This window comes from Delphinapterus leucas, unplaced genomic scaffold (genome assembly GCF_059928025.1).
Source record: "Delphinapterus leucas isolate spDelLeu-1000000601 "Yukka" unplaced genomic scaffold, BTC_Dleu_Yukka2 spDelLeu_asBTCV2_sq72, whole genome shotgun sequence".
Lineage (NCBI taxonomy): Eukaryota > Metazoa > Chordata > Mammalia > Artiodactyla > Monodontidae > Delphinapterus > Delphinapterus leucas.
In genome coordinates, this window is record NW_028322281.1 from 48,216 (window position 1) to 75,288 (window position 27,073).

The following is a 27,073-nucleotide window of genomic DNA, read 5'->3' on the forward strand; positions in this document are numbered from 1 at the left end:
AGAAAACTGCCATAAAGAGATCACTTAGAAACACTTGTGGAAATTTTACTTTCTCTCTGTTAGTAAAGTATTCCTTAAGTTTCAAATATTGCAGAAAAGTTGATAGACTAATACCATGAATATGTCACCTAGAATCAACATTTGTAAGCATTTTGCTATGAATGCCCTGCTACATCTCGTCCCATCTCTCCCCTTTCCTCTCCCTCTCCTCTCCTTCCTTCTTATCTATCTACCTATCTATCTCCATCTATCTACACACCTATCAGATTATTTCTGACAAAGCTCCCCATAATCAAATACACTAATACTTCTAAAGAAAAAAAAAATGACACTAAGTCACATAAATCCTTTAAATATCCCCATATAAATTCAGTTCAAATTTTGCCACCAAATGGGCTCCGATAGATCAGGTTTGGTCCCAAATGAGATTTTTTCTTTTTTTATGTTTTGGTTTTCAAAGTTTGGGATTTAAAAAATGTAGATAAAGGGTGTTGGGCTGTAGTATTATCCCCACGTTACAGAGGAGGAAACTGAAGCACAGAAAGGTTAACTAATTTATTCAACACTAGAACAAGTGGCAAAACCAGTAAGTGAAAATAGGCCATCTACGCCAGAGCCCATACTTTTAACCACTGCTCTAGGAAGCCTCCAACCCAACAGGAAGTCCTCGGGACTTTATCTTTATCCAGAACCTGAACTCTTACCCCGAACTCCATTGCTACCCTCCTAATCTGCGCCACTGTTATCACTCACTAGGTTTACGGCAATAGCTGCTTCCTGATTCTTCTACCCATTTAACTAATGGTAAAAGCCAACGTTCTTCAAAATAGCCGACAAGAAGCTATAGGTTCTGTACCCTCTTATTTATCCTACATCTGTGACCTCATCTACTACTCAGCCCTCCCTCACTCCACCCTGTCTCTATGCTACTCTATGCTACACGTTTCCCCTTGTATCTCCCCCTCTCACCCTCCAATATCATCTTCCAATGAAACCTACAATGTCCACTCTATGTAAAACAGCTACTGCCCCTCCCCCAAAGCACGTGACACTCCGCATCCCCCTTTTTCCTGCTCAACTCTTTCTTTCCCCATAACACTTATTGCCTCCCAACACTCTAGACAATTACTTTCTGTTTCACTGTCTCTTCTGCTTTTAGATTTATATATATACCAATGTATCCCAAGCCCGTAGAAAATCTAGTACCTAGTAAGTGCTCAAAAAAATAACTGTTGCTATTGGGATTTCTATGTCAACTTCAACCCAAATACTTTCAGCTAAGCTCTTCTACATGTCTTATAGTTGTTAGCACTTCTCAGGATCTCACAGAAAACTTTGAATTTCAATAAATATGCTTAAACTACATTTTAAAACAGCTAAGATGTACACATTTACACTTTTATTAAGAGTTTTTACGTAGAAATATATTTTATAGACATGGACAGACATATATATTTTATGATGTCACTCAGAGAAACAGTAAGGTAAAGAACAGTTTATACAGTATGATCCCTTCTATAAGGAAAACAGTATGTATTTGTACGTATCGGAATTTTTGCTATGATGACACTGTGTATTTTTAAAATATTTCTTCCTTCTGTATATATGCATTTTCTCATTCTTTCAATAATGAATATGTATTATTTGTAAGATTAAAAAATACTGATATACTCAAAAAAGAATTATCCGTCATAATACAATTACCAGCTAAATTCTAACTCTTGTTTTTCTATGAAAAAAATTTATTCACTGTTAACATAGCCATTATATAAATGCAACATAGATATGTGCTATTAGTGTAATTTAACAGACCACCTACATATAATTCTTCCCTTTATACAAGGGGTAATGTGGCTAATTCTTTTCTTTATACAAAAGGTAATGTGGCATAAGTGTGCAAAATACTATCACTACATCAATATACCTTCAAGAAATCTACATATTCAATCTAACTTTCAGATCTTACCTCAAAAATAGTCACTTCAATGACAGTATTTTCAATAGGCTTTTTTTGTGGTATAAACTTATAAACATTTCTTTTTTATCTTTAAATTCAGAACTATAAGCAGCACAAATACAGTCAACTCAAGCTTTTATTGTTGCTGCTGTTAAAAGCACTGATACTTATTTCAATTGTTTCTTGCTGCAAAAGTATTTAAAGTGATATAATAAATAAAGCTATGGTTTTAGAAAAACTATATTATATATTTTATACATCTTTAAAGGTGATTACAATTTCATTTAAAAGAAATCAACAAAAGAGCCAGTTTAATGTCAGCTCTGAATTTAGGAAACAATATACTCCTTATTTTCAGGAAAATTGGGAATCTTTGTTTTAACTTGTAAAATGCAAACATAATAGTGGTAATTACCATCTCAGAGCCAAGCTTAATTATGATCAACTACTTTTTCCCAAAAAAAGAAAAAGCTCATTTATTGTCTGTAAAAGGAAACATAAATTGGTTTATAAAAAAATACTTTCCCATGATCTTAAATCAGAAATAAAACACTATATTTTTAAATGTTCTTTTAAATGAAGTTTGTTTTAGATTTTTCCAAACTTCAATTCCATTCCATAATTCTTTTTAATTATTGCAAACACTTTACAAAAAAATAAAGAAAGACACAAATTGTACTTAAGAGTTTACATACCTTGGCTTCCGAAATGCTAAACTATATTGTTGGCAAGCCAGACCCACAGTGGGTGTATAAACGATAGGCATGAATTTCTCAATGTCAGACGTTAGCACTCTATAAAAGAGCTTTTCATTTCTATCTTGAAGATCCATTAAGAGAAGATACCTGTGGAAATTGGACATAATTAGATCTACGTTCCAACAAAGTTGTACAATAGCTGTTAGAAATCTAACTAAACATTTCTCAACCAAGTATACAGTAGGTCACACAGAAAACATCTGATCAAAAGACTTTGGAAGTATTCCTAATCATCTCAAAAAATGAAGTACCATAAACCTGAGCTAGTGTCATTCAAAATGTTAATATCAGTGCTGAGGGACTTCTCTGGTGGCGCAAGGGTTAAGAATCCGCCTGCCAATTCAGGGGACACAGGTTCCAGCCCTGGTCCGGAAAGATCCCACATGCCGCGGAGCAACTAAGCCCATGCGCCACAACTACTGAGCCTGTGCTCTAGAGCCTGCAAGCCACAACTACTGAGCCCGTGTACCACAACTACTGAAGCCCGCGTGCCTAGAGCCCATGCTCCGCAACAGAAGCCACCGCAATGAGAAGCCCGCGCACCGCAACCAAGAGTAGCCCCCACCCGCCACAACTAGAGTCAGCAGATTCTCTGGTTTTCCTGTTTCACTGATCATGCCTTTTCTGTTTCTTTGCTATTTTCTCCTCTTCTCTGGAAGGTCTCTAATACTCATCTCTAATATATTATATTACATTAAGAGATTATGTTGGCTTTGCTTCAAGATATATCCCAACCTGAACACCTTCATTGCTACCACCCTGGATCTAAATCACCATCATCTCTGGCCTGTAAGAGTCTCCTAAATACTCTCCCGGCTTACATTCTATTCTCAACGCTGCAGCAAGTCTTCTGGAAATATAGCTCTGACCACGTTGACCTTCTGCTCAAAACCCTGAACAGCTCCCCCTTTCACTCGGAGTAACAGCAAAAGTCCGTCAGTGGCCTCCACAATCTGTCTTTATATAATCTGTCCTCCGTGACCTCATTAATCTGCTCTCCCGACCTACCATTCTTCCCCTCACCCATCCTGCTCCAGACGCAGGTCTCCCTGCTGGTCCCTGAATCTACCAGCTAAAGAGCACTGTTCCTCAGGCTTCCTCATGGCTAACCTCCTCACTGCCTCTCATTACTTGCTCATAACCTACCTTCTCTATGAAGTCCATCCTGACAATGCAAATTGACCCTACCCACTCGCTCCCCAGCATTCTCATCCCTCGTACCCTGCTCTACCTTTTCTTTTTTTTATTAGCACTTGTCACTTTCTAGCATATTAAATAATTTACTTATTATTTTATTATTTACTTCTTTTTTTTAATATTTTTTAAAAAATAATTTAGGTAAGTTCTGTGAGGGCAGAGATCATTGTCTACAATCCCAATATCTCAAAGAGCACCTGACACTGAGTTGATGCTCAATAAATATTTGAGGGACAGGGACTTCCCTGGTGGCACAGTGGTTAAGAACCCGCCTGCCAATGCAGGGGACATGGATTCAATCTCTGGTCCAGGAAGATCCCACATGCCACGGGGCAACTAAACCCACGCGCCACAACTACTGAGCCTGTGATCTAGAGCCCGCAAGCCACAACGACTGAAGCCCACGCGCCTAGAGCCTGTGCTCCACAACAAGAGAAGCCACCGCAATGAGAAGCCCGCCCACCGCAACAAAGAATAGCCCCCACTCACCACAACTAGAGAAAGCCTGCACGCAGCAACAAAGACCCAACACACCCAAAATAAACGAATTAATTAAACAAAAATCTTTGAGGGACAGTCTGTGATAAAAATATGAAAATCACTAGCTCCGAGGAGGCAGCTGATAAAATGGCCCAGGAAAAGAATATAAAGTAAAAATGTAAGCAGCTGAAGGAAGGACTTAAGAAATACGTAAAAGGGATGGTGAAGGAATTTAAGAAGCAAATATACATGTTGAATAAACTGAGTCAGCCTCTGTCCTCAGCTGCCCCGTCATCACTTATAGGCTCATAAAAGAAGTGGCCATGGCAGGGATGGAGGGTACCCATGGGCTCAGCAACAGGGACTTCCACGCACCAAGGCGGACCTGGCCACAGACACTGCTGAGAGTCCCATCCGCCAGCAGCAGGGACCAACACTGAGCCCCTGATATGCCGCCATCCCATGGCGTGATCAGCAAGCTACCTGGTGGCAGGTTGATTACACTGGACAGCTTCCATCACGGAAGGAACGGCACTGGTTCTCACTGGAAGAGACACTTGCTCTGTATGAAGACTTACCTTCCCTGCACACAATGCTTCTGCCAAAGCTGCCCTCCATGGACTTACAAAATGCCTCATCCACTGAATTCCACCCAGCATGACTTCTGATCAAGGAACTCACTCCACAGCAAATGAAGTGAGGCAATGGGCCCTTGCTCATTGGAATCCACTGGTCTTACCATGTCCCCACCATCCTGAAGCAGCTGGCTTGACAGAATGGTGGAATGGCCTTCTGAAGACTCAGTTACAGCACCAGCTAGGTGACAACACCTTGTAAAGCTGGGGCAAGATACTCCAGGAGGTTATACATGCTCTGAATCCGCATCCAATATATGGTTCTATTTCTCCCATAGCCAGCATTCACAAGTCCCGGAATCACAGGGGTGGAAATGGAAGTGGCACCACTCACCATTATCCCCCAGTGACCCGCCAGCGAAATTCCTGCTTCCTGTCCCTGTGACATGATGCTCCACTGGCCTAGAAGTGTTCATTCTAAAGGGAGGAATGTTTCCACCAGGAGACAATGATTCCACTGAACTGGAAGTTAAGACTGCCACTGGCCACTTTGGGCACCGCGTGCCTCCGAACTAACAGGCAAAGAAGGGAGTTACTGTGCTGGCTGGGGTGACCAACCCTGACTTCAAGGGGAAATCGGACTCCCACTCCATAATGGAGGTAAGGAAAAGGGTGTCTGGAATACAAGAGATCCATTAGGGGGCCTCCATGATTAAAGTCAATGGGAAACTACAACAACCCAATTCAGACAGGACTACTAACAGCCCAGACCCTCCAGAATTAAAGATCTGGCTCACTGTACCAGGTAAGGAGTCAAGACTGGCTGAGGTACTGGCTGAAGGCAAAGGAAGCGTGAAATGGGTACGGGCAGACAGTAGTCATAAATACCAGCTCCAATCACGTGACCAGTTACAGAAATGAGGACTGTAATTACCACGTGTATTCTTCCTTATTTTGTTATGAATACGTTTGCGTGTATGTGTATATAAATATATATATTTGTAATATATATATACAAATATATGTAGACAAATATAATTTTTCCCTCTCTTATCCCTTTATCATGTAACCTAAGATGTACTGAGTTTATATCATAGTATTTAAAAACAGCTGACCCTGAACAATGTGGAGATTGGAGTGCCAACCCCCACACAGTCAAAAATCCACATATAACCTTACAGTTGGCCCTCCATATCTGTAGTTCCTCATTTGATTCAATCAACTACAGATTATGTAGTACTGTAGGATGCATTTATTGAAAAAATCCAAATATAAGTGGACCTGCACAGTTCAAACCCATGTTGTTCAAGCGTCAACTATACTTTTAAAAAAATATTTATTTATTTATATTTATTTTTGGCTGCATTAGGTCTTTTTTTCATCGCTGCATGCAGGCTCTCTCCAGCTGCGGCGAGCGGGGGATACTCTTCGTTGAGGTGTGCGGGCTTCTCATTGTGGTGGCTTCTCCTGTTGCGGAGCACGGGCTCTAGGCGCTCGGGCTTCAGTAGTTGTGGCACGCAGCCTCAGTAGTTGTGGCTTGCAGGCTCTAGAGCTCAGGCTCAGTAGTTGTGGTGCACAGGCTTAGCTGCTCTGAGGCATGTGGGATCTTCCCAGACCAGCATTTAAACCCGTGTCCCCTGCATTGGCAGCTAGATTCTTAACCACTGTGCCACCAGGGAAGTCCCCAAGGGTCAACTGTATAGTTAACTTTACATCATAGTATTAAAGTCAAGAGGTATCAACGAGAAGGGTAAATAGCACCAAGGGCTTTATATCCTCTTCTGGGGAAAGAGTGTGTTTTCAGTTGTACCTGGGATAGTTCTATCATGTTAGGCAGAGGTAGGACTTTTTATTGTCTTTATGCAGAGATTCAGTTTAGTTTAAGGAGATGTGCATGGGTGCCAAGTTGAAAAGGAGTGGTTAGTTTTATGTGTCAACTTGGCTAGGACACAGCACCCAGATACTTGGTCCACTATTCTGGGTGTTTCTGTGAAGGCAGTTTTTGTATGAGATTCACATTTAAATTGGCGTACTTTGAATAAAGCAGATTACCCTCTATAATGCGTGTGAGCCTCATCCAATCAATTGAAAACGTTAATAGAACAAAGACTGGCCTTCCCTCCAACGCCAGAGCAAAAGAAAAACTGCGCCAGCAGACTGCCTTTGGACTTGAACTGCAGCTCTTCCCTGGGACTCCAACTGGAGATTTAGGACTGACCAAGCCTCCAAAATCACTTGAGCCAATTCTTTGAAATCAAAATCAATCAGTCAATCAATAAACCCCTCCCTCTCTCTCCCTCCCTCTCATTATGTGTATGTGCACGCGCGCGCGCGCGCACACACACACACACACACACACACACACACGCACACACATCCTAGCTGTTCTATTTCTCTGGAGAACCCTGACTAATACGAAGACTTACTAGGTACTGGGTTAGCTCTCTCCTCTAACCTTCGCAACAATATTTTCAAATAACTATTATTCTCTTCAACCCACAAATGGAAAAACTGAGGTGTAGATGGGTCTAACACCTTAATAAGAAAAGGCAGCATCAAAAGTAGAGGGCAAGGCACATGCAATGGTCATGGCAGTGGGTGTAGTGGTTTGCTCTAGTGATATACAGCCAGAATTTCAACTTAGGGCTAGCTAATTCCCAAGGGTACCTTTATCTTTGTTACCTTTATCTTTGTACAAACATGGAAACTGGGTTCTAAACAAAGTAAGTGACCTAAATTCACAAAAGTGTCGGAACCACGCTTGGAAGATGAAAAAGTGCACTTTCACCTACAACGTACTTAGTGTCTGACTCAAAGCCACTTTCACCTAGTTTGGAATGGCATTTCCTGGTAATTCACCTTCATAGCAACAACTTTATCACAAGAGAAAAGTTGTCTTTCTGAGGATATAGTTTAGAAAATTTTAATTTGTTCAGATGTTCCTACAGAGGGTAAATTTTTTACAAAACATCATTGTATTTACAGGCAAATCTTCCTAGAAGTTGGCTACTCTTTCCAAAGCACTAAATATTTAAACTTTCTCATCTGATAAAAAATAAACTAGACAGTTGCCTATGAGACATATAAAAATCACCTTCAGGAACATGTTACCTGTCAAAATCAGAGTTCAGATGCTCGAAATTCTTAATTACTCTAAGGACCTGGATATCCTGGCTGATGAAGCAAGGTGGCAACAATCCATGAATGTTCAACTGCTGTCTCTCTTCCAGGGTAAAAGCCAAGTCCTATGGAGAAAAGGAAAACACGATAATTCAAGGGGGGAAAAGGACAAAACGCATATCTACACACCAAATAAATCCAACAAGTATATGGAATTGAAAATCAGAAGATCTGGCATCCCTCCAAGCATGGCCATGTGACTGAGTAAACCATGTAATCTCTCCATACCTCACTTTCCTCACCTTTAAATATTAGGATAATATTTTCAGATCTGTGTCACTTAGATAATGTTAGGATAAAATCAGGCAATGGATAGGAGGAAATTATCTGAAGCCACGCAAATGAAAGAAGATATAATTATCAGTATTAGTACCATTAAATTAAAAAATGAATAGTAGTTATTACAAAAGGTTTTTAAACGATGAACATGAGTAGGTCACCTACGACCTGCTGTGTTTCTTTTTTATTTATTTATTGGTTGCATCAGATCTTAGTTGCGGCACACGGGATCTTTCGTTGTGGCATGCGGGCTCTTTGTTGCAGTGCACGGGCTCCTCTCTAGATGTGGCGTGCGGGCTGCAGAGCGCGTGGGCTCAGTAATTGTGGCGCACAGGCTTAGTTGTCCTGCGACATGTGTGATCTTAGCTCCCCGACCAAGGATCAAACCAGTGTCCCCTGCATTGCAAGACCGATTCTTAACCCCTGGACCACCAGGGAAGTCCCCTGCTGTGTTTCTATGTATAAAATAGGTCAGGAGACGCCTTATCTATGATTCCGCGGTACCTTTTCCAACATTCCTCTCCCAAGCTATCTCCCACTAATTATACACTCCTAGTTACACAAAACTTCTCACCATTGCCTGGACATGCCGCACCCCTTTCTTCTTGCACTATACCACAGTCAAGAATGTCTTCCTTCCCTGCTTCTCTCCTTTCAAGCCATACCTCAAACGCTCCCTCCTCTCTAAAGCCTTTCCAGACTCACCCAGTAAGCCCATTCGAGCCTTATTATTATACCTACATCATCTGTTTACATGAACACTGACTGTACAAAACAACAGCATTACAAACTATGAGGCTCAAAAACAAGCAAACAAAATAGAACTGATGCGTGCATACAAAAACCCAGAATGGACCTAGGAGACTAGCCAGGATATAATACGAGGGGAAGTAATAGCAGATAAACCCAGTAGTCATTAATCTGGAAGATCAGGATCTCCCTGGAGATACTGAAGCCCAAGATTAGACTGACTGCTTTGGGTCTGGCCCCAACGTGATGATGGGCGGGTTTGCTCCACGTGCTATTGGCACGGCTGGTGCCCGTTTCCAAGATGTTTTGCCCTACCAGCAGCCATTCCTTCACTACAAAAGCCCCATTACATGCCCAGCCGGGGGTCCTCTGGAGTTCTAATACATGTGGACAGCAGCAGGATGGTCCCCCTCCAAGAGGATAATCCAGGGTGTCCAGCCGTGCCTGGTGCCATCAACCCCTCCCAGATGCCTGGAGCACAGCGGACCAGCGCGGCCTCTCTATCCTCTTGCCTGGCGTCCCCATCCGCACCAGGAGACACTGCGGTGTTGCTAGAACCCTTCCATGCCATTTTCTTTTTCATTTGTGGTTTGTGTCCCCACCAGAATGCCAACTCCACGAGGTCAGGGAATTTTGTCTGTTTGTTTTTCACTGCTTTATCCCTAGTGCTCAGAACAGTAACTGACATTAGACCTCAGTAACGTGCAAGATAAATAGAAAGTTTTAAATATTTTAGAGACTGACATTAAAATTTTAAAAACATTAAAACTGCTGCTCAGGAAACTAGCCTATCAAGCCTGGTAAAATCACATTTAAAATTTAAAGTAACAAGAAAGGGATGTTTTTGTGAAAAAGGAATCTACAAAATGGAAGGCATACTTCACCTGCTAAAAGCACAACTTGTTATAAAGATATAAAACTTTTTATAAGGACATAAAGTAAAATACTTTAAAATATAAAGATGTAATGTAAAATGTCTGCTTCCTAGAAATGAAGCAGAATCATATACAGTAATGTATTTGAAAAAGAAGACAACAGACTTCTCTCTAGCTTGAAATGAAAACTTGGAAATTAAAAATGGGGAAAAAGCTAGGCTGAAGTTAAAGTCTCAAAAACATATGAATATATGTGAAGAAGCAGCAAACTTTTGAATGTTATGCCCTTGAAAATCTGCCTGTAAAAATAATCATCAAAATATTGATATTCTGAGAATAAGGCTCATTATCGGAAGTACTAACATATGCTCGTTCTTTCTCTTTATAATGGCATTAACTCATTTATTGGTGTCATTAGCCAGTCTTTTTATATGAATTTTCCAATGTTTGGTCTAAAACAATTCCTCAGTCTAACAGGTTTACCATACCTTATGCCATGTAAATGATAACGCCACCTGGATATCTCTTGCTATATTCTTTGATGTTTAGTAACTACAAACTCCCATAGGCTGTTAGCCAAATTTTCCAACACGCACTAAAGTACAAATTCAACTCTTAAACAGAAACAAACAAACCACTAGGGCTTAGAAATCTGAAGAACTGGGCCAAGTTAAAGAGTTAAAGTCCTATGACTGGATTCATATCCTATTACTACTCTGTGAATTTTTTAAAAAATCAATGAATATGTAAACTGAAATCTTAAAACCCCTGAAAATTTTTAAATATATACAGCAGTTTTAAGAATGACACATCAATGTGATTCCTACCAACAAGCAGCTTCCCAAAAAGTATTCAGAGAAACAATAAGTTGAATTTTGAACAATGTAATAATTCCAGCTCTCTAATGCATTTTTTCATACTAACAAAGACATATTAATATATTTTGCAGAAATTTATAAACAGGTCAGTTACATCTAAAACTTGACAGTGACACCCTAACTTAATACATTCTCCTTATTAAAAAGTTAAGGTAACATATACCTGTTTCAAAGAATTTTTACCTTAGGGTTCTCCTGCAGGGCCTATCCAACAAAGGACATTGTATCCAAAGTACACATGCAAGTTCTAACTTTCAAATGACTTCTACTAAGTCTTTTATGTAGTTGAAAAGCTTAGCTGTACATATATTAGGTTTCCAGATCACCTATAATCCTAATTACCTAAAAGTGTTCTCATACACTCTAGGTTCAACCCTGTTTTTCTCTTTTTCTTTCTTTTACTTTCCTTCCTCCTTAAAAAACCTTTTGGACTAGATCCCTACACAGCAGAATGGTATGTTGTTTCACTGCTGAGGGCAACAAACAGGACAACTATTCTTCTAGACTCTACTGATTAATCTATGTATATCTTCTTGAGAAAACTGAGACTCTCAAGCAAAAATGAAAACAAAATTCCTGGCATAACAGGAGACTTATATTAGAAACCATGTTTGCACAGAGCAAACATAACTGAGAAAGAAACTTTGTCCTGAGTAATTTATTAGAAACTATTGCCATAAAAACAACAAATAGGATCTATATTCCACACTAACAGTCTTTAATGTTTCCAACGAACTTCAGTAGTTTTTCTTTTTTCCCTGTATAATGACTAAAAATAATCAAGCTGAATGGCAAAAAGGAAAACATTACCTAAATCACAAAAATCTTTAAGATAATTTCTACATGTATGGTAATGCATTATAACAGAATTCATTAATTTTAATGTTTGAAGCCATAATCATATTAGGGCAGAGATGTTTGTATGTTTTATTCAACCAGTGAATCCCTAGTGCCCAGAATAATACTCATCACTTTGTAGGTGATCAACAAAAAATGTGTTGGATTAACACATTAATCATTAATAAATCATTAATCAATTACTGATTTGCCATAACTATACAGTTGCTATTATATGTTTCGGAGAAGACAAAGCAGAAAAGTGAAGAAAGAAGGTTTAAAGAAGTAGAAAAGACAGTGGAAAGTAATAATCGCAAAAAACCTGAAACAACTAAGCTACATCGGTACACAAGAATACTACTCAATAGTAAAAAAGAAAAACTACTGAAACAAGAAATGTAAATGAACTGCAAATGCATTATGCTAATGAAAGAAGCCAGACTCAAAAGGTTACATACTGCATGGCTTCATTTATTTGACATTCTGGAAGCAGCAAAATTATAAGGATTAAAAAGATCAGTTCTCGGGTCGGGGAGTGGAGAGAAGAGCTGACTACAAAGGGGCAGCACGAGGGAATATTTTCGAGGTGGTGGAACTTTTCTTGATTGTGGCGCTGGTTACACAACATTGTACACTTGTCAAAACGAAGAGAAGTAGGGCTTCCCTGGTGGCGCAGTGGTTGAGAGTCCGCCTGCCGATGCAGGGGACACGGGTTCGTGCCCCGGTCCGGGAAGATCCCACAGGCTGCAGAGCGGCTGGGCCCGTGAGCCATGGCCGCTGGGCCTGCGCGTCCGGAGCCTGTGCTCTGCAATGGGAGAGGCCACAACAGTGAGAGGCCCGCGTACCGCAAAAAAAAAAAAGAGAAGTATATACCAGAAAGAGTGAATTTCACTGTGCTAAATTTTATTAGGTTCTATTAAAAAATCAATTCAGCAGCTAATTTGCTCATGTGAAAAGAATATAATTAAAATGACTTAAAGTTTGCTTAGCAAATTATGGATGCATTTCACATTCCAAATTTTAAAATACCTTTTTTAAAAGCTAATTTGTCTTCAATTTCTTTACCATTTTTCATAACTTATGATTTTGACTGAACTACATACAGATTTGATAAATGTGACATTACAGATAATATGGCATATCTGTCCTAAAAGGTCTTATGAAAATATGTTTTACAATTTTGTTGACAGTAATTTTGGGGAGAAATTATTTATATGTAAAAAGTACAAAAGGAGAGACCTTTACATTTTTATTATTTATTGTTCTGAAATAGAGATCAAATTGAGCTTTAGTTTTAATATAATAATTTCAAATGTATTAACATAGTTTATGTGCATATTTCATATCTATAGAATGAGAGGAGATACTGGACATTTGCCCTGGACACATTCTACTGAATGGTTCCTTCCCCCAAGTCTTCCAGATTGCCAAAAATTGTCCTTTGAAACTGATTTTTTTTAAATTCTAATTGACAACATAGATAATAACTTTTAAAATTTTCCTGGTGGTATACAATCTCATTTCTTCAAAAAAACCATCAGCCAGATGGAATATACATTTCCAAGGTAAAGTTTACATCAGAAAAATAATATGATTATTTTGAATGCATTCAGCTGTGCAGTCAAGTTCTCTGGTAATAGTCTCCTTTAAGAGGCAGAAAAATCAATTATTTAAAATCAATATATTAACATCTTTAAGAAAAAATATTTGGCTTTATTACATAGCAATTAATTCTTACAGATATCTGATATAAAGTAATTTAAACTGATATAAGTAATGATTATAAAAATATATCTAAAATATACTTGGCCCTAGATACCCTAAAACTTATAAGAAAATATCATAATTGTACAATACCCCAAACTTATTTCATCTAGGTATTACAGGATACAGCAAGTATAACTACATTGTAGTTTAAGTGATGTTTGCTCAGTTTTAAAAAAGAAAGAACACCTCTACCTAAGGGAGCAAAAGGATTTTTAAAATATCAGATGAGATGTTTAATTAGGTCAAGTATTTCTTACTTAAAAGTCAGAACTTTATAGATTCCTTATAAGGCTGAGAAATTGTTACCCATCAATGTCAACACTATATTTTCCAAACGTAAGTCTTAAAATCATTAATGAGGTTTCAAAATCCTTTCAGCAGAATGGAGTTCTACTGTTCTCAAGAAGTTTAAGGCAAATTTCACAGTAGAGAAAAGTCCCTGTTAAGGAAGCAGACTGGTAATTCTTAATAAACTATTGAAACTACCAATGTACACAAACGATAAAACCAAGTCTAAGATCACGGATTGAAATGTATATGAATAATCCAAACCAAATGGGTAATACCCATCGCCAGAAGAGTCTCTAGTAATCACATGGACATTTACGCTATTCTAACAAATATATTATACATGTGACTCAGACAAAACCCTCTAAATATGCCTATGATAATAAGTAAAGCGAATACTCAAGACAGTGAACCAGAAAGATCAGGACCACAAGGTAACTGTCTATTGTGCCTTCATTTGATTTCCTCCCTCTTTGAGGTAGAAGAATCTACAGCCTCAAAGTAGACAGCAATCCAATACACTGAGTTACCAATTAAATCACACATGAATTTGTAAATGACCCTTGCCGATTCCTGAATGGTGGCCTTCCTCCTTCTCTCTGGATTAGGGAGGTGTCCTCCAATGTTCTCCTACAGCACCACGTACTTCTATCATGGAACTTCCCATATTTCATTATTTCTGTTTAACTACTATTTCACCCAGAGACCTAGGTGCTTCTGACGGACAGGCACTATGCTATTCATGTCTGTATGACAGCACCTAATCCAACATCAGGATGGAGCAGTGCCTCGATCAATTTTAAATAAACAAATGGATAAATATATGGATCTGAAACAACTTTTCAGTTTCATGTAGTTCAGTTCTCTGTAGCTCTATTTTGAATAACCAACACACCTAATTCAAATTCAAACTAAAATTTTTTCATATGTGCACTAATACAGAGTGCTCATGATTTGAAATCTCTCAAATAACAATTGCGCTTTCCACACATACATTAGATTATTTAATTAAATTAATCCTCTTGTAACAGCTTTTTAAAATGACTTTGAACCAGGTATTCAAGATCAACTTGGTATGACAAAAAGACATTTCTACCTGTCAGCCTAAAGAGGAATATATCTTATAATATCCCACATTTATTTTTTCAATATTCTGATATCTATATTTCAATATAATCGGTTTCTTTTGTAACACTCTTTATTTCAAACACTATTTATTTAAACCAGTGATTTAAGGAGTCACAGACTTCACCAAATTTCCAAAGGGGACTTTGGCAAAAAACATGTTAAGAATTATTGCAGAAAATTATGCTTTGCTGTCCTAAGGGATGTATACTTCACATGATATTCCCAGAAATACCACAAGATGGCTTTCTTACTTCAGATCCACAGTTGAGATTTTCAGAAACATTTTATCTCCTCTCAGAGTTATTTTATGGAAGACTGTGAAGCTCACTGTATTGATCGGGGTTCTCCAGAGAAACAGAGCCAGTAGGGTGTATGAATATACAGCATACATGTGGAGAAATTTACGATAAGGCATTGAAATTATGGAAGCCGACAAGTCTCCAGATCTGAAGTCGGCAGGCTGGAGACTCGGAAGAGCCAATGGTGTAGGTCTAGTCCAAGTTCAACGGCTGGAGAAACCAGGAGTGCCAATAGTATGGTTCTAGTGTGAAGGCCAGTAAGTTCAAGACCCAGGAAGAACCAAAGATTCAGTTCAGGTCCAAAGGTAGGAAAAAACTGGTGTCCCAGCCTGTAGGCGGTCCAGCAAGAGGGGTTCCCTCTTACTCACAGAAGGGTCAGCCCTTCTGTTCTATCCAGGCCTTCAACAGATTGAATGAGGCCCACCCACATGAGGGAGGAGAGTGTGCTTCACTCAGTCTACCGATTCAAATGTTAATCTCATCCAGAGACACCCTCCTAGACATATCCCAAATAATATCTGAGCAAACATCTGGGCACCCAGTGGCCCAGTCAAGTGGATACAAAATTAATCATCATGCTCACCAAATATTTTTCAACAAGTATTTGTTGAGTGAATGCTCACAATGCTTACAGGCACTAAACCAGTGGAACACTGACATGCTAAATGTGGTTCAAAGCTTCATGAAGTTTGCAGTCCAGAGAGCTTAACAGGACATTATAGGAATAGCTACACAAATAACTCTAAAATAAGGTGATAAGTACAGGGGAAAGAAAAGGCAAAACTTAAGATCTAAGTTCATCTGGAGGGTTAAAAAGGAAGAGCTCACTGAGCAGTGAGGTTCAACTGAGATCTAAGGACAAGCAGAAGAGGAGGGGTTGACCAGCTGAAACGCTGGAGGTGGTAATGCCAGAAAGAGAGGCACAAACCCCGATGTAGAAAAGTGTGGCTTCCTGGAGAGAGCAGAGTGAAGGAAACACCAGCTGTGGGAAGAATGATCAAAGAGGCAAGCCCTGTTGACTAAAGTTTTAAACCTTAAATCTAGTTGTCGTTGTTGTTTTCCTGGTGAGTTATGCCGTCTCATGAAAATGCTACCAGGGAGCCGGCAGCACTCACCACACAGAATGTGTGACTCCTACACTGAGGAATCCCGATACTCAAGGTGGCTCAGTGAAGAAAGAAAAAGCCATGCTTCAGAACCAGTTTCAGAGTACCAGGCAACTAACAAAGGACTCAGCCGGGGACCACGACTCCCTGTTTTCCGCGTCTCCGTCTAATTCACACACTTCCTCACAACTGCGCCCGTTCCCTGTATACCACCACCTCCTCTCCACCACACTAAGGGATTCAAACCCTACATCAGTGACAACTTAACATATGAAAATTAACTTCAAACAATATTTTAAAACACACTTTGTAGAATATTTCTGGTCTGTAATGGAAACCCTGGTCACCAGAAGCAGCAGTTACCTCCAGCAAGGGAAAACAGCTAGCCGGGGCACAGAAATGGGAGGGAAACAAACCTGTCATATTTTTGTGTATTTATTTTTATACAGTGAACCTGTAAGGATAGTAAAACATATTAAGAACCATTTATCTCATTTTCCAAGAATAAGATGATCGTATTTCTTATTTACATTGGTTAAATCACTTTCCTTATGTTTCCGGCAGCTCTGGCTTGGGCAGAGACGGCCAGTTGCCTACTGTAACATCTGTTCTCCCTTTCCTCCCCAGCAAGAAAATCCTAATATTATGTAGGGCGGTCATGTATCAGGTGAAAGACTACCATTCCAGACCCCCCTGGAGTGAGATGCGGTCATGTGACGAAGTCCTGAGCAATGATATGGAAGCAGAAGTGTTGCGTGCATTGTGGGAAAGGCTCCTTAAAGAAAGCTGACTCCACTGGAAAGGAGGCCTTCTTGTGTTCCTCTCATTTCTTCCAGTGGCCAGCTTGGAAATAGTAGATGATGTCTATAAACCTATAGCTGGTTAGGACCAAGAAGTGCTCTTGAAGACGGCAGAGCAGCAATGTCCCTGATGACTCTGTGGACCCATCAAACAGCCCCAGACTGTCTACCTCTAAGTTCCTTCATGGGTGAAAGAGAAATAAGCTAGGTCTTAAGTGAGTCACTGCTGTTTTGTTGTTTTTTGTTTGTTATATGTAGCAAAGTCTAATTCTATTTCTTTTTTTTTTTTTTTTTTTTGTTTCTTTTTTTTTTTTTGCGGTACACAGGCCTCTCACCGTTGTGGCCTCTCCCGCTGTGGAGCACAGGCTCCGGACACGCAGGCTCAGTGGCCATGGCTCACGGGCCCAGCTCCGCGGCATGTGGGATCCTCCCAGACCAGGGCACGAACCCGTGACCCGTGTCCCCTGCATCGGCAGGCGGACCCTCAACCACTGTGCCACCAGGGAAGCCTGCAAAGTCTAATTCTAAATGATACACTGGTCATCCTTATACTCACTAAAGGGAAGAGATTCTCCAACACACACCCAACAGCATAAACATCCCTCAAGTGGCATGTGACCTGTGGAGAGGTTATGGCCACATCTGAAAGGTAGAACAGAGCTATAAGAATGACTTCAAGAATGATCCCTCATTTATCCCTTCAATAAACTTTTTTTTTGCAGAATACTTAACTATATTCCAGGGCCTATGAGCAGCTATGTTGAAAGATGAAGCTATAATACAAACCAGCATAACCACCCTGCAACCCACCTCCACCAAGGAACTTTGAATCTTGTAATTTCTGTAGTATTTTTTTCATCATAACATGAAAAGGAACAGAAGTGAAGTACTATATAGATGTAAAAAAAAAAAAATCATCTTTCTAAATCCTTAAGAATACAGAAATATTTCCACAGAACTCTACATAGAAATGAACCATTTTCCACAGAATAACCTTTTTTACTAATATTTATTTGGCTGTAGAAAATATGTCCCCAGTAAACTGGGCAAAAAAAATGTGAATAAACATTTGAGAGCTGATTCCCCCATTTTTTTTTCCCCTGAAACTTAAAATCAAGTTAGACTTAGTTTCACACATTCCCACCTTTAAAATAACAATCTAAGGGTTCTGGTCCTGTGCAAGATGGTATAAGCATACTTTTCCTTGTCTCTCCCACTAAATCCAACTATAGGCCTTGCATACAATGCACTGAGCAGCCATGTGAAAACTCTGAAGGGTAAATGGTAGGAGAAGAACTGGGGAAGAAGACCAGAATCCAAGGTACCACCAAAGCATCAGTGACATTTCTGAGTTTGCCCTCCAGTATGACCTGGCTTTTTTTTTTTCATATCCCTCTGTAATCAACTGACCTTGACTCAAAAAGCAGCACAAAGGCTGCGAATGCAACTGGGTGCAGGCAAAAAGAGTGCCAACAGAAGATTTCTCCTTCTGGTCCAAGAATCAGAAAAGGGTACTCTTTCAAAGGTCACAGAGGAGGGAGATTCACTATTATTTTCCATTCTCTCCAGTCCCAACCCCCAGGCAATCCCATAGTGGGTGGCAGAAGCCACTGCAGATGTCTAAAATTCTGAGGGAGGAAAATCATTCTTTTTAAACAAAGGAGCAATGGTCCCAAGATCAAGGGTCAAATGTCTGTTGCATTTTTCTCTGTCTTCCAGTAAAACCTGGCCCCAGATACATAATGCACCTGGAGGAAACACATAGCAGAGCGGGGAAACTAAAGGCCCAGTTTTCTGGCTACTGGGCTGGAAAGAGGGGACCTCAAGAAGACAAAAAGTATCAGAAAGATCACAGTGAAAAGGAACCTCAAGAAAGTAATCTCATAAAGTTGTACATAAACTCCTGAGGTCACCTCTAAGATATGCATGTATAGATCTGATCTTAAACAGCATAACAAAGGACCTCAGAACTAAACTATAGAGTAAACCACTGCATAGATCCTACACTGGCCACTAAGCAGTACACATGATGAACAGATCCAAGCAGAACGACAAAGTAGGCTTTGAAAACATAATTGATACTGGAACCACAACCCATAGAACGTGAGTCCAACTTTCAAACTGACCTAACCAGGTTGAGTGGCTGCAAAAAACTAAAAAGAACAGCATTCCCTTGAGGATTTAACCAAAACCTAGAGTCTCCTAATATGCAAAATGTCCAGAATACATGCAAAAATTACTCAGCATATAAAGGAACAGGAAAGTGTTAATTCTCAAAGGGAAAAAAATCAACAAACGCCAGTCCTGAGATGACACATACAATGGAATTATCACATGAAGACTTACAATGTTACTGCAACTATACCACAAACCATAAGGGCCAAACATTTTCAAACAAATGGAAAGATAAAAAGTCTTGGCCAAGAAAGAAAAGCTATAAAAAACCAAATGGAAATTTTAGAACTAAAAAATACAATAACTGACATAAAATATTCACTGGATGGGCTCAAGAACAGAAACGAGGTATAAGAGCAGAGACTCAATTAACTTAAAGATAGATAATTAGAAATTAACCATCAGAAAAGAAGAAAGAAAAAAAAGGCTGAAAAAAAAGTCAGAGGCTCAGGAACCTGTGGGACAATACCAAAAGGCCTACTACTTATTTCAACAGAATCCAAAAGCAGAGGAAAAAGAAAAAACATTTGGAGAAATAATGGCTAAAAACGTACCAATTTTAGCACAAAACATAAACTGAAAAACTCAAGAAGCTCAGCAAACCCCAAGAAGATAAAGAAATCCAAACCCAGAAAAATTATATTCAAGGTGCTGAAAACTAAAAAATAAAGAAAACATCTTTAAATGAGCCAAAGAAAAATGACATCACATACACATGACATTTCAAATGACTGCAGATTTCTCATCAGAAATAAGGGAGGCCAAGAGGAAGAGAAATGGCATTATTAAAGCATTGAAGGAAAACAACCGTCAACCTAGAATTGGTTCAAGATGGCGGAGAAGGACGTGCTCTCACTCCCTCTTGCGGGAGCACTGGAATCACAACTAACTGCTGAACAATCATTGACAGAAGACACTAGAACTCACAAAAAAAGATACCCCACATCCAAAGACAAAGGAGAAGCCGCAATGAGACGGTAGGAGGGACACAATCACAATAAAATCAAATCCCATAAATGCTGGGTGGGTGACACACAGACTGGAGAACACTTATACCACAGAAGTCCACCACTGGAGTGAAGGTTCTGAGCCCTATGTCAGGCTTCCCAACCTGGGGGTCTGGCAACGGGAGGAGGAATTCCTAGAGAATCAGACTTTGAAGGCTAATGGGATTTGATTGCAGGACTTCGAAAGGACTGGGGGAAAAAGAGACTCCACTCTTGGAGGGCACACCCAAAGTAGTGTGTGCACTGGGACCCAGGGGAAGGAGCAGTGACCCCATAGGAGACTGAACCAGACCTGCCTGCTAGTGTTGGAAGGTCTCCTGCAGAGGCAGGGGGTGGCTGTGTCTCACCATGACGACAAAGACACTGGCAGCAGAAGTTCTGGGAAGTACTGCTTGGCCTGAGCCTTCCCAGAGTCAGCCATTAGCCCCACCAAAGAGCCCAAGTAGGCTCCAGTGTTGGGTCTCCCCATGCCAAACAACCAACAGGGAGGGAACCCAGCCACACCCATCAGCAGATTAAAGAAGATTAAAGTTTTACTGAGCTCTGCCCACCAGAGCAACACCCAGCTCTACCCACCACCAGTCCCTCTCATCAGGAAAACTGCACAAGCCTCTTACATACCTTCACCCACCAGAGGGCAGACAGCAGAAGCAAGAAGAACTACAATCCTGCAACCTGTGGAACAAAAACCACATTCACAGAAAGATAGACAAGATGAAAAGGCAGAGGGCTACGTACCAGATGAAGGAACAAGATAAAACCCCAGAAAAACAACTATATGAAATGGAGATAAGCAACCTTCCAGGAAAAGAATTCAGAATGATAGTGAAGGTGATCCAGGACCTTGGAAAAAGAATGGAGGCAAAGATCAAGAAGATGCAAAAAATATTTAACAAAAACCTAGAAGAATTAAAGAACAAAAGAGATGAATAATATAATAACTGAAATGAAAAACACACTAGAAGGAATCAATAGCAGAATAACTGAGGCAGAAGAACAGATAAGTGACCTGAAAGACAGAATGGTGGAATTCACTGCTGTGGAACAGAATAAAGAAAAAAGAAAGAAAAGAAATGAAGACAGCCTAAGAGACCTCTGGGACAACTTAAATGCAACAAAATTCACATTATAGGGGTCCCAGAAGGAGAAGAGAAAGAGAAAGGACCAGAGAAAATATTTGAAGAGATTATAGCGGAAAAGTTTCCTAACATGGGAAAGGAAATAGCCACCCAAGGCCAGGAAGTGCAGAGAGTCCCACACAGGATAAACCCAAGGAGAAACATGCTGAGACACACAGTAATCAAACGGGCAAAAATTAAAGACAAAGAAAAATTATTGAAAGCAGCAAGGGAAAAACGACAAATAACATATAAATAACATACATAACCTCCCATAAGGTTAACAGCTGATTTCTCAGCAGAAACTCTACAAGCCAGAAGGGAGTGGCATGACATATTTAACGTGATGAAAGGGAAGAACCGACAAGCAAGATTATTCTACAGGGCAAAGATCTCATTCAGATTCGATGGAGAAATCAAAAGCTCTACAGACAAGCAAAAGCTAATAGAATTCAGCACCAGCAAACCAGCTATACAACAAATGCTAAAGGAACTTCCCTAAGTGGGAAACACAAGAGAAGAAAAGGACCTACAAAAACAAACACAAAACAATTAAGAAAATGGTCATGGGAACATACATATCGATAATTTACTTAAATGTGAATGGATTAAATACTCCAACCAAAAGACACAGGCTCGCTGAATGGAAACAAAAACAAGACCCACATATATGCTATCTACAAGAGACCCACTTCAGACCTAGGTACACATGCAGACTGGAAGTGAGGGGATGGAAAAAGATATTCCATGCAAATGGAAATCAAAAGAAAGCTGGAGTAGCAATACTCGTATCAGATAAAATAGACTTTAAAATAAAGAATGTTACAAGAGAGAAGGAAGGACACTACATAATGATCAGGGATCAATCCAAGAAGAAGATATAGCAATTATAAATATATATACACCCAACATAGTAGCACCTCAATACATAAGGAAACTGCTAACAACTATAAAACAGGAAATTGACAGTAACACAAGAATAGTGGGGGACTTTATAACACCTCACTTACACCAATGGACAGATCATCCAAACAGAAAATTAATAAGGAAACACAAGCTTTAAATGACACAACAGACCAGATAGATTTAATTGATATTTATAGGACACCCCTTCCAAAAACAGCAGATTACACTTTCTTCTCAAGTACACATGGAACGTTCTCCAGGATAGACCACATCTTCAGTCACAAATCAAGCCTCAGTAAATTTAAGAAAACTGAAATCATATCAAGCATCTTTTCTGACCACAACGGTATGAGATTAGAAATCAATTACAGGGAAAACAATGTAAAAAACACAAACACATGGAGGCTAAACAATATGTTACTAAATAACCAAGAGATCACTGAGGAAATCAAAAGGAAAAAAAAAAATACCTAGAGACAAATGACAAGGAAAACACAATGCTCCAAAACCTATGGGATGCAGCAAAAGCAGTTCTAAGAGGGAAGTCTATAGCAATACAATCCTACCTCAAGGAACAAGAAACATATCAAATTAACAATCTAACCTTACACCTCAGGAACTTGAGAAACAAGAACAAACAAAACCCAAACTTAGTAGAAGGAAAGAAATCATAAAGATCAGAGGAGAAATGAAATAGAAACAAAGAAAACAGTGGCAAAGATCAATAAAACTAAAAGATGGTTCTTTGAGAAGGTAAACAAAATTGATAACCATTAGCCAGACTCATCAAGAAAAAGAGGGAGAGGACTAAAATCAATAAAATTAGAAATGAAAAAGGAGTAGTTACAACAGACACTGCAGAAATACAAAGCATCCTAAGAGACTCCTACAAGCAACTCTATGCCAATAAAATGGAAACCTGGAAGAAATGGACAAATTCTTAGAAAGGGATAACCTTCCAAGACTGACCCAGGAAGACATAGAAAATATGAACAGACCAATCAAAAATAATGAAATTGAAACTGTGATTAAAAATCTTCCAACAGGGCTTCCATGGTGGTGCAGTGGTTGAGAGTCCACCTGCCGATGCAGGGGACACGGGTTCGTGCCCCGGTCCGGGAAGATCCCGCATGCCATAGAGCAGCTGACCCGTGAGCCATGGCCGCTGAGCCTGCGCGTCCGGAGCCTGTGCTCTGCAACGGGAGAGGCCACAACAGTGAGAGGCCCGCGTACCGCAAAAAAAAAAAAAATCTTCCAATCGAGGACCAGATGGCTTCACAGGTGAATTCTGTCAAACATTTAGAGAAGAGCTAATACCCATGCTTCTCAAACTCTTCCAAAAAATTGCAGAGGAAGGAACACTCCTAAACTCATTCCATGAGGCCACCATCAATCACCCTGATACCAAAACCAGACAAAGATACTACAAAAAAAGAAAATTATAGAACAATATCACTCATGAATATAGATGCAAAAATCCTCAACAAAATACTAGCAAACAGAATCCAACAACACTTTAAAAGGATCATACACCATGATCAAGTGGGATTTATCCCAGGGATGCAAGGATTCTTCAATATATGCAATTCAATCACTGTGATACACTATATTAACAAATTGAAGAAGAAAGACCATATGATCATCTCAATAGATGCAGAAAAAGCTTTTGGAAAAATTCAACACCGATTTATGCTAAAAACTCTCCAGAAAGTGGGCACTGAGGGAACCTACCTCAACATAATAAGGGCCATATACGACAAACCCACAGCAAACCTCATTCTCAATGGTGAAAAACAGAAAGCATTTTCTCTAAGATCAGGAACAAGACAAGGATGTCCACTCTCACCACTATTATTCAACATAGTTTTGGAAGTCCTAGCCACAGCAATCAGAGAAGAAAAAGAAATAAAAGGAATACAAATTGGAAAAGAAGAAGTAAAACTGTCACTGTTTGAAGATGACATGATACTATACATCGAGAATCCTAAAGATGCCACCAGAAAATGACTAGAGCTAATCAATGAATTTGGTAAAGTTGCAGGATACAAAATTAATGCACAGAAATCTCTTGCATTCCTATCCACTAATGATGAAAAATCTGAAAGAGAAATTAAGGAAACACTCCCATTTACCACTGCAACAAAAAGAATAAAATACCTAGGAATAAACCTACCTAGGGAGACAAAAGACCTGTAAGCAGAAAACTATAAGACACTGATGCAAGAAATTAAAGAGGATACCAACAGATGGAGAGATATACCATGTTCTTGGATTGGAAGAATCAATATTGTGAAAGTGACTCTACTACCCAAAGCAATCTATAGATTCAATGCAATCCCTATCAAATTACCAATGGCATTTTTTACAGAACTAGAACAAAAAATCTTAAAATTTGTATGGAGACACAAAAGACCCCGAATAGCCAATGCAGTCTTGAGGAGAAAAAACACAGCTGGAGGAATGAGACTCCCTGACTTCAGATTACACTACAAGGCTATAGTAATCAAGACAATATGGTACTGGCACAAAAACAGAAATATAGATCAATGGAACAGGATAGAAAGCCCAGAGATAAACCCATGTACCTATGGTCAACTAATCTATGACAAAGAAGGGAAGGACATACAATGGAGAAAACACAGTCTCTTCAATAAGTGGTGCTGGGAAAACTGGACAGCTACATGTAAAAGAATGAAATTAGAATACTCCCTAACACCACACACAAAAATAAACTCAAAATGGATTCGAGACCTAAATGCAAGACCAGACACTATAAAACTCTTAGAGGAAAACATAGGAAGAACACTCTTTGACATAAATCACAGCAATACCTTTTTTGATCCACCTCCTAGAGTAATGGAAATAAAAACAAAAATAAACAAATGGGACCTAATGAAACAGAAGTTTTTTTTCACAGCAAAGGAAACTACAAACAAGACAAAAAGACAACCCTCAGAATGGGAGAAAATATTTGCAAATGAATCAAGGGACAAACGATTAATCTCAAAATATATAAGCAGCTCAGGCAGCTCAATAATAAAAAAACAAACAACCCAATCCAAAAATGGGCAGAAGACCTAAATAGACATTTTTCCAAAGAAGACAAACAGATGGCCAAGAAGCACATGAAAAGCTGCTCAACATCACTAACTATTACAGAAATGCAAATCAAAACTATAATGAGGTTATCACCTCACACCAGTCAGAATGGGCATCATCAGAAAATCTACAAACAACAAATGCTGGCGAGGACGTGGAGAAATGGGAACCCTCTTGCACTGTTGGTGGGAATGTAAATTGTTACAACCACTGTGGAGAACAGTATGGAGGTTCCTTAAAAAACTAAAAATAGAATTACCGTATGATCCAGCAATCCCACCACTGGGCATATACCCAGAGAAAACCATAATTCAAAAGGACACATGCACCCCAATGTTCACTGCAGCACTACTTACAATAGCCAGGTCATGGAAGCAACCTAAATTCCCATCAACATACGAATGGATAAAGAAGATATGGTACATATATACAATGGAATATTACTCAGCCATAAAAAGGAATGAAATTGGGTCATTTGTAGAGACCTGGATGGATCTAGAGACTGTCATACAGAGTGAAGTAAGTCAGAAAGAGAAAAACAAATATTGTATATGAACACATATATGTGGAATCTAGAAAAATGGTACAGATGAACCAGTTTGCAGGGCAGAAATTGAGGCACAGATGTAGAGAACAAACATATGCACATCAAGGGGGTAAAGTGGCGGGGTGGTGGTAGTGGTGGTGTGATGAATTGGGAGACTGGGATGGACATGTATACACTGATGTGTATAAAATGGATGACTAATAAGAACCTGCTGTATAAAAAAAATAAAATTCAAAAGAAAATAGAAAGTATCCTTCAGAAATGAAAATGAAATAAAGCCATTCTCAGAGGAAGGAAAAAGAGGACAACTGGTCTCCAGCAAAATGCTCTAAAAGAAATGCTAAAGGAAATCCTTTAAGTGGAAATGATACCTAAGGAAAACTTGAAATATGAGGAATAAAAGACAAGTAACAGGAACATTAAATATCTCAGTAACTATAATAGATTGTCCTTTCCCTCTTAAACTCTTTAAAACATGTATCACAATTAAAATCAAAAGTTATAAACATTACATTATCATATCAAAAAATTTTTTCATACAAATCAAAGCAAAAAAACAAAGAATCTGATTAAAAAAGAAAAAAAACAGGCAGGAGATCTGAACGGACATTTTTCCAAAGAAGACATACAGATGGACAACAGGCACACAGGAGAGTGCTCAACATCGCTAATCATCAGGAAAATGCAAATCAAAACCACAATGAGATATCACCTCACACCTGTTAGAATGGCTATTATCAAAAAGACAAGAAATAACAAGTGTCGGCAGGGATGTGGAAAAAAGTGAATCCTTGTGCACTGTTAGTACAAGTGAAATTGGTGCAGCCACTATGGAAAACAGTATGGAGGTTCTTCCCCAATTTAAAAATACAGCTACCATATGCAGAAACTCCACTTCTTGGTATTTATCTCAAGAACACAAAACACTAACTCAAAAGGATATATGCACCGCATGTTCACTGCGGCATTATTTACGATAGCCAAGATAGGGAAACAACCTAAGTGTCCATCAATGGATGAATGGATAAAGAAAGCATGGTGTAAATATTTACAATGGAATATTATTC

The 27,073-nt window shown here is 39.2% G+C and overlaps 1 protein-coding gene across 1 annotated transcript in view; it reads right to left on the bottom strand.

Annotated features, from left to right (window-relative positions):
* LOC149743811 (NADP-dependent malic enzyme-like) overlaps window positions 1–27,073 on the bottom strand; it is an 84,762-nt gene that overhangs the window by 48,209 nt on the left and 9,480 nt on the right. Inside the window, exons 2-3 of the mRNA XM_089906136.1 lie at window positions 8,079–8,212; window positions 2,653–2,802 (exon numbers count right to left, since the gene is read on the bottom strand). Of these exons, the coding sequence (XP_089762262.1) occupies window positions 2,653–2,802; window positions 8,079–8,212 (284 nt within the window). The remainder of the gene's footprint in view (window positions 1–2,652; window positions 2,803–8,078; window positions 8,213–27,073) is intronic.